The sequence below is a fragment of the Carassius carassius genome, chromosome 19 (genome assembly GCF_963082965.1).
Source record: "Carassius carassius chromosome 19, fCarCar2.1, whole genome shotgun sequence".
Classification (NCBI taxonomy): domain Eukaryota; kingdom Metazoa; phylum Chordata; class Actinopteri; order Cypriniformes; family Cyprinidae; genus Carassius; species Carassius carassius.
In genome coordinates this window covers 33025330-33035329 of record NC_081773.1, presented here as the reverse complement: position 1 = coordinate 33035329, position 10000 = coordinate 33025330, and the positions used below count along the sequence as shown (strand labels likewise).

The 10000-nt window shown below is 43.1% G+C and overlaps 1 protein-coding gene across 1 annotated transcript in view; it reads left to right on the top strand.

The window, feature by feature from the left end:
• Nucleotides 1-10000, top strand: part of LOC132095598 (E3 ubiquitin-protein ligase SH3RF3-like) — a 66734-nt gene that overhangs the window by 35114 nt on the left and 21620 nt on the right. Inside the window, exons 2-5 of the mRNA XM_059500746.1 lie at nt 1438-1713; nt 2698-2793; nt 5795-6085; nt 8079-8182. Coding sequence (XP_059356729.1) covers nt 1438-1713; nt 2698-2793; nt 5795-6085; nt 8079-8182 — 767 coding nt within the window. The remainder of the gene's footprint in view (nt 1-1437; nt 1714-2697; nt 2794-5794; nt 6086-8078; nt 8183-10000) is intronic.

Sequence of the window (10000 nt, the reverse complement as noted above, 5' to 3'; positions counted from 1 at the left end):
CTGCTCAAGAAACATTTCTGATTATCATCAACGATGAAAACATTCATGAAAAATGTTTCAGGGTTCACAGATGAATAGAAAGTTCAAAAGAACATGGTATGATCTGATATGGCAGTAATTTGCGTGTCAGTCTATACGTTTTTAAAGTTAGGGTTAGGGTTTGGGTTAATCTGCATTAATCAGGAGTTTCTCTCACATATAATAATCATTCAAGCTCATCCGCAGTGATCTGTGCTTTCAGTCGCCGTTGAAACACTTCCAGTGATGCTGCGGAGCTCAAACAAGCCTGTGATGTGATGGTGTTGAGTGGAATCAGATGTCTTTATTTCTCTGGGAAGCTGGTGTGAGGTTAATCCCGTCTGGATGCGCTGGAGGAAAAGGAAAAGCTCTGAGGGTCAGACTGACTGAACATGGTCTCGCGTCTCAGCTCGATGTTCATTCAGAGCTTTAATACACGTCTAATCGTGTCTTTGTTTTCAGCACTGACTGTCACTTATTAAACTAATATTATTCGTAATGAAATAAAACCTTCCAACATTTTGGAAAAGGTTTGGTTGATGGAGCAAAAACAGAGAAAGTAACTGGAATCATTGTTACTTGATAATAACGTCTTGTCTATTGAACTGTTATAAACCCCAGCACGATTAACCTGTTTCATCTGAAATACATGTGAGTTTATGTTTTTAACACGGTGTTCATCATACATGACAGATGTACAGCCATCACTAGTTAGTGTTTAATCATGATTAATCACATCCAAAATAAAAGTTTTTGTTTACATCACAGATGTGTGTGTAATTTTTTTGACAGCACTAATTTTTATATTATGTTATCTATATTATAAAATACATTATATATTATAAAGTTTTAGTCATTTTCTTGTTTTTTTGTCATTATTATTAATTTGATATTTCTGTGATGTAGTTGTTTTAGTTTTTGGATGCAATATATAATATTATAATTTTTTTATATATATTTTGAACTTTTATATTTTTATATTTTCCATTATATTTATATTGTTAAATATTGGTGTAGTTTATATTTAAAAAGATATTTCTGTATAATATTTGAAAGTTTTAGTCATTATTTTTTTTTTCCGGCGTAGTCTTTGTTGTAGTTTGTATAAATGATTTTTTTTCTTCTTTTTTTTACATTTATTTTTATATTCTATGGTTTCTCATTTTGTTGTGTGTTTCTGTCATTTTTATAGTTTTTTTTAATATTCTATATAGTTTTTTTTATTTTTTGTTATTTAGCTTTAGCTACATACCTAACAAAAACTGACAATATAAACTAATTTTATTAAAAACTAAACAAATGTTGGCCTTGGAAACTGCAGTTTTTATTATTTTACTGAATAACCTTGCAGGAGTGCTGGAAAGGTCTTCTGTCTGTCTAAGAGTGAATCAGTGTCTCGTCTGTCTCTCCGTGCTCCAGAACGTTCCTCAGCTGCCGTGTGGTCAAGCGCTCTACAGCTACGAGGGCAAAGAAGCGGGCGACCTGAAGTTCAGTAAAGGTGACATCATCATCCTGCGACGGAAGGTGGACGAGAACTGGTTCCACGGCGAGCTGAACGGCAGCCACGGCTTCCTGCCGGCGAGCTACATCCAGTGCATCCGCCCGCTGTCCCAGACACCGCCGCAGGGGAAGGCTCTCTACGACTTCCAGGTCACAGACAAAGACCAGGACAAAGACTGCCTGACCTTCAGTAAGGTACAGAACATTAGAAATGTCTTTACTGGCACTTTTCATCAATTTAATGCATCCTTGATGAACAAAAGTATTTATTTTTCTTTGTCATTTTCATTTGGTTTAAGTTGAATTACTAAAATAACTAAATGTACAACAAACAAAAAGAAAACAAGCAAAAACTACATAGACATAAAAAAAATAAAATGTATATAGATATCATGTAAACAAAAACTTTTGTTTTGGATGCGATTAATCATTTGATAGCACTAATGTTTAGTAGCTTTGAATAAAAGCATCTGCTAAATGCATAAATGTTGATATAGTTATCATGAAATAGGATCCATAAGATTCAAGGGTCATACATTGGTCCCCGTTGACTTTCATTGAATGGACAAAACCTAACAGAACACCGTTGTTCAGAATCTGTTGTGCTCTGCAGTCGTGCAGCTGCAGTGTTCAGAGTCTGAATGCATGACTGCACAAGCGTCTTCTGTCCTCCAGACACAGGAACTGAGAGATCAATCCCGAAACACACACACACAAGTCCTTTCAGAGAGAAGGAGCGGCGGATGAGACAGACGAGCATCTGCATGCTAAAACACTCCTTCATACACACTTGATTGAGTCAGGTTTGACTCTTGGTCAACTCAAGCTTGATTTAAATCGATTCAAATGAGTTCTTTGATAGGCTTCGGTATGATCATTATAAACACAGTCACGTTCATAAAGATACAGATATAACTGCTCAGGGTTATTCTAATATCACTGAAGTACTATTATACATTTATTATATCTTTAATTATCATTTTTTTCATTTGTTACATCTAATAAGCCAGTGTGATATGCAGTGTTTGATTTATTTCTTGATCTCTTCTGAATGTATAATGTGACACATACAGTGTAAGGATGTGGTTTACCGGTGTTCGTTCTCTCAGGGACTCTGGTCAATGAACGTCTACAGCGCTAGAATAAAACCGTGTGTTTACTGTGTGTTTCTTCCCTCAGGATCAGATTCTCACTGTCATTCGAAGAGTGGATGATAACTGGGCAGAAGGCATGCTGGGAGATAAGATCGGGATTTTTCCTATCTTATACGTGGAGGTTAGTGCACTTGAGTGTGTGTGTGTGTGTGTTAAAGGCTTTTCTTTAAATGCAAGACAACTGAAGAAAGGCACAAGACTGCTGCATTATATCATCTTCTTTAGAGTTTCAAGGTTAAATTGCCTATAGATAATTCACTATTAAATACAACAACGATCCACTTGTGCGGGTGTGTGAATTCAGAGCGCTGCGAGTGATGCATTATGGGTAATGTGTATTGATTATATGAGTGTGATTGCAGAGATGTTCTGATGTCCTTTAGCAGGTTAGGGATATTTATCATGAATTAAACATTTACTTTTGAGAAATACATTATCTGTGTGATGCACATTTAAGAATAACATTAAGATAAGAAATCTCCTAAAAAAGAGAAATATTTGAAGGAATGGTGCACCAAAAAATGAAAATGTGTTGAAAATATGCTCAGCCATGAGAGATTAGGATGAATGTGAAACACATCTGAGATGACCTGAGGGTGAGGATATCATCAGTCAATGTTCATCCTGGGTCAACACTTCCTTTAGTTGTTCAGTGTCCGATCACTAGCTGTTGTCCATGCTCTGTTTCTTCTCAGAGTCATCGGCTGTATTTGTGTCAGATTGATGAGCAGATGCCGAGTGCAGGAACTGGATCTCCTCTGCCCCGTGATCACCAGATGATGTTTATCTGTTTTCTGTGCTCGTGTTTTAATGATGTGAACGATGTAATCGAGCTGCTTGGCTTGATCTAATCTGGTAACTTCTCTCTGCTGTTTTATTGCACTGTAAAGTGTTGGGCTCCACTGCAGGGAATGCTGGGAAATGACTGGAGCTTGAGCAGTCAGCAGTCAAAAGGAAAAAGAAAGAAAGAATATGCATATGACACACACACACACACACACACACACACACACACACACACACACACACACATGAAGTCTACATGTATAAACAGATTTAACACACTCATATCTGCTGATATCGCAGGTTTGTTCGCTCAGATCGCGCTCCTGCGGGAGTTATTTCCGCGCGCGGCTGACGGTCTGTCATTATTCGCTGCACATTTGCCGCTTTGTGATTTTCTTTTTGTCGTCTTCCCTTGCCGTAATTACACGGCGTGAAGGACTCTATTATTGGCACAATTAGCAGCCCCTCGCACGCGCCTCCCGCGCGACTGAAGCAGAGCTTGACTTATATTAAGAACATTTCAAAGTTCACGGCTGCTAACGAGCTCCCGCGCGCCGGGATCCTAACGAACCGGTGAACGGAAGCCACGTGTGTGACCCGCCAGAAACAACACACTTCACTAATCACACGATTAGTATTATTTCCACAGATGTGACGTCAGCGCTGGTTTCTGTCCATCATGTCATGTCAGATCGCCGGTAACGGTAGCGTGTCTGCGCGCGCATTGCGCCTCGATTAACGTGCTCTGACCACCTCGTGTCAGAGTAATAATATCCTGACCTTCAGAAGGCCTCACCATTCGTCCTCTGAGACCCACACTGCGTCCACGGGGGTCCATCAATCTGCCTCATTTACATGCGATTTGCATATCATTAGCATATTTATGAATGCAGGACTGTGAGTTGAAACAAAGGGCTGGAGTCACTTCTGATCTGTTTGGTCGCTGCACACTGTCATGTTGCTTTGGTTCGTGTTTCTATTCATCACAACATCCGTCTGCATATTGTTTTCATTTTTTAAAGTAGGAGCATCTGTCATATGATTTCTGTTCTTTTAAGTGAAGCAAAAATCACCGAATTCATCAGATTCATTGATACCTACTGATGTTGATTTCCCAGCAAAATGATGTCACTTCCTGTCAGTTGATGTCATTGGATTTTTGATTATTAAAATGTAATCAAACCATTAAAATGAAATACAGAAAATGTAATGGAAACCATAGAAATTGACAAAAAAAAAAATAATAATAATTTAGGAAAAAAATAAAATAGATTTTATAGGGTGCTAAAAATTTAGTTTTTATTAAACCTTTAATACGATTTCAATAAACCGTTTATTTCATGATTTCATTTAATTAAACATGCTTCTTGATGATTATACTTTAATTTAACCATAAAAATGGTATCCAGAAAAAAATTAAACTTAATTTGGGAAAAAGATATATATAAAAAAATATGTAGAAAAAAATGAATTTTGGATAAATTAAACAGAATTTGGCAAGAAGCAAAACACAATGTGGGAAAAGATGAAACAGAATCTAGAAAAAAATTTTATTTGGGAAAAGAGAAAACGGAGTTCTGAAAAATAAATCTGGATTGATCTGGTGTGTCTTGACCAGCATGAATCTGAGCGTCTGAGGGTCTGTCAGATGAGGATGAGGACGGTCGGGGTGTTCTTCATCACTCTCCTGATGTTTGATGTACTGCAGACGGTTTATAATCAGCATAATGTGATGTTTGTGTTGATGATGCAGTGTATGACTTTATTAAATCAGACAGACGGATGACTGTGGCAGTGAATCAGACTGAATAATTGCTTTAGTAATTCTGAGGGATTCTTCATCTGCTGTGTGTGTGTGTGTGTGAGTGTGTGCGTGCGTGTGTGTGTGTGTGTGTGCAGCAGGACTCGTGTGCTTCACACTATTCTATTGTGTTTCTATTGTATTTATTTTATGTTGTATGGTTTATGTTTGGCTGCTCATGCATACCAATTTCCCTGCGGGGATTAATAAAGCACTTATCCTATATATACAGAATATATATCTACATATCAGCTTCTCAGTTGAACCTGTTTGTAATGATGCTGAAGTTGATGTGTCAGTATATTATTTTAATATATATTTTAAAGCAAATATGAACTACTGGTCAGAAGTTTGTCTTTTTAATGTTTCTGGAAGAAGTCTGTTCTGCTCACCAAGACTACTTTCTGTGTGAATCTGTGTTAAAGTTAAAACCTTGTTGAGCTCACCTCTCTTTTCAAAGGTCAAATAATGCAGCCTTGCTAAGCAGAAGAGACTATTGCTGTAAGTATAAAACAATTGCTGTGTTTGTCCTTAGCTGAATGAAACGGCGAAGCAGCTGATGGAGATGGACAAACCGTCGGTGAGCGGTGAAGCCGTCAGCTGTAATGGAAACGGTGCACACAGACACATCGAGGGGAAGAAGAACGCCAAGAAGCGTCACTCGTTCACGGCGCTCAGCATGACGCAGCGCTCAGCACAGGTGATGGGGAACAACCGGCACTCGATGGAGATCAGCGCACCTGTGCTCATCAGCTCCTCAGACCCCCGCGCCACCGCTCGCATCACTGACTGCCCTCACCTGTCCTCCAGCGCACCTGCCACACAAGTACACACACACACACACACACACACACCTGTCCTCCAGCGCACCTGCCACACAGGTACACACACACACACACACACACCTGTCCTCCAGCGCACCTGCCACACAGGTACACACACACACACACACACACCTGTCCTCCAGCACACCTGCCACACAGGTACACACACACACACACACACCTGTCCTCCAGCGCACCTGCCACACAGGTACACACACACACACACACACACCTGTCCTCCAGCGCACCTGCCACACAGGTACACACACACACACACACCTGTCCTCCAGCACACCTGCCACACAGGTACACACACACACACACACCTGTCCTCCAGCGCACCTGCCACACAGGTACACACACACACACACACACACACACACCTGTCCTCCAGCGCACCTGCCACACAGGTACACACAAACACACACACACACACACCTGTCCTCCAGCGCACCTGCCACACAGGTACACACACACACACACACACACACACACACCTGTCCTCCAGCGCACCTGCCACACAGGTACACACACACACACACACACCTGTCCTCCAGCGCACCTGCCACACAGGTACACACACACACACACACACACCTGTCCTCCAGCGCACCTGCCACACAGGTACACACACACACACACACACACACACACACCTGTCCTCCAGCGCACCTGCCACACAGGTACACACACACACACACACACACACACACACCTGTCCTCCAGCGCACCTGCCACACAGGTACACACACACACACACACACCTGTCCTCCAGCGCACCTGCCACACAGGTACACACACACACACACACACACCTGTCCTCCAGCGCACCTGCCACACAGGTACACACACACACACACACACACACACACACACACACACACCTGTCCTCCAGCGCACCTGCCACACAGGTACACACACACACACACACACACCTGTCCTCCAGCGCACCTGCCACACAGGTACACACACACACACCTGTCCTCCAGCGCACCTGCCACACAGGTACACACACACACACACACCTGCCACACAGGTACACACACACCTGCCACACAGGTACAGACACACACACACACCTGCCACACAGGTACACACACACCTGCCACACAGGTACACACACGCACACACACACCTTTCACACAGGTACAGACACACAAACACACACACACACACACACACACCTGCCACACAGGTACAGACACACAAACACACACACACCTGTCCTCCTCACATTCACTCCAAAATCTATAGAAATACAGAAGACTATTTGCTTTATTGCATTGATACATTTTCCCCAAAATTATCATGCAAATGCAAAACAAACAAATAAACACATAAATGAATACATATTTATATATGTATAAATTATAAAAAGGAGTTTGGGCAAATTTATAATTTGTACATTTATAATAACTACAACTACAATAAAAAAAAAAATATATATATATATATATAAATACTATATACACATATGTAAAGTGAAGTAATTAACTCTTGGTTGTCCATCGACTTACGATGACGTCATTAAGTATGACAGAAACAATAAAAATGGAAGATACAAGAACTATTTCTTTTTACAAATATTAAAAACAGCTATTACACTATCTTATTAATTTTGAAATAACACAGATTCTTTCTTTATTGAAAACATCTTTATTATTTGATCTCAAATTTTGCTGTATTTTTATATATATATATATATATATATATATATATATATATATAAATACAAATTGAATGTAGTTTTGACCTCTGACCTGGGCTCAGCTGGTTGGTCTCAATAAGTGTCAGGCTCCATTAGTGTTCTGAGGTCAAAGGTCAACATGAGAACCCGTGAGGGTGAATCTCTGGAGATTTGTCTGAGTGAAACAGACGGATCATGTAGAGTCCCAAAGTGCATTTCTAACTCCCATAATGCATCCTGTCAGCAGCTGCAGGAGCCCATTAGTGACACACTCAGAGTGTCCATCATCTGATCTGTTGTCTTCTCAGGACTCTTCAATCACAGCAAACACAGGAGCTTCAGTTCCACCGCGCATCACGTCAACAACCGGAGAACTGCTCGCCGCCGCTAAAGTCCAGCTGCCTCTCAACATGTGAGTCCAGATCGATTAATACAGCGCTGTTGATCCTGCTGCTGCACACACTCCACACACTGCACACATTCAACACACCACACACTGCACACACTCCACACACTGCACACACTCCACACACTGCACACATTCAACACACTGCACACACTCAACACACTCCACACACTGCACACACTCAACACACTCCACACACTGCACACACTGCACACACTCCACACACTCAACACACTGCACACACTCCACACACTCCACACACTGCACACACTCAACACACTCCACACACTGCACACACTCAACACACTCCACACACTGCACACACTCCACACACTCCACACACTGCACACACTCAACACATTGCACACACTCCACACACTCAACACACTGCACACACTGCACACACTCAACACACTGCACGCACTCCACACACTGCACACACTCAACACATTGCACACACTCCACACACTCAACACACTGCACACACTCAACACACTCCACACACTCCACACACTGCACACACTCAACACATTGCACACACTCCACACACTGCACACACTGCACACACTCAACGCACTGCACGCACTCCACACACTGCACACACTGCACACACTGCACACACTCCACACACTGCACACACTGCACACACTCCACACACTGCACACACACTCCACACACTGCACACACTCCACACACTGCACACACTCAACACACTCCACACACTCCACACACTGCACACACTCCACACACTCCACACACTGCACACACTCCACACACTCCACACACTGCACACACTCCACACACTCAACACACTGCACACACTCCACACACTGCACGCACTCCACACACTCCACACACTGCACACACTGCACACACACTGCACACACTCCACACACTGCACACACTCCACACATTCCACACACTCCACACACTGCACACACTCCACACACTCAACACACTGCACACACTGCACACACTCCACACACTGCACACACTCCACACACTGCACACACTCAACACACTCAACACACTGCACACACTCCACACACTGCACGCACTCCACGCACTCCACACACTCCACACACTGCACACACTCCACACACTGCACACACTCCACACACTCAACACACTCCACACACTGCACACACTCCACACACTGCACACACTCCACACAGTCCACACACCCCACACACCGCACACACTCCACACACTGCACACACTCCACACACTCTACACACTGCACACACTCCACACACTGCACACACTGCACACACTGCACACACTCCACACACCCCACACACTCCACACACTGCACACACTCAACACACTCCACACACCCCACACACTCCACACACTGCACACACTCCACACACTGCACACACTCCACACACTGCACACACTCAACACACTCCACACACTGCACACACTCAACACACTGCACACACTCCACACACTGCACACACTCAACACACTGCACACACTCAACACACTGCACACACTCCACACACTCAACACACTGCACACACTGCACACACTCCACACACTGCACACACTCAACACACTCCACACACTCCACACACTGCACACACTCCACACACTGCACACACTCCACACACTGCACACACTCCACACAGTCCACACACCCCACACACCGCACACACCGCACACACTGCACACACTCCACACACTGCAAACACTGCAAACACTGCACACACTCCACACACTGCACACACTCAACACACTCAACACACTCCACACACTGCACACACTCCACACACTGCACACACTCCACACACTGCAAACACTCCACACAGTCCACACACC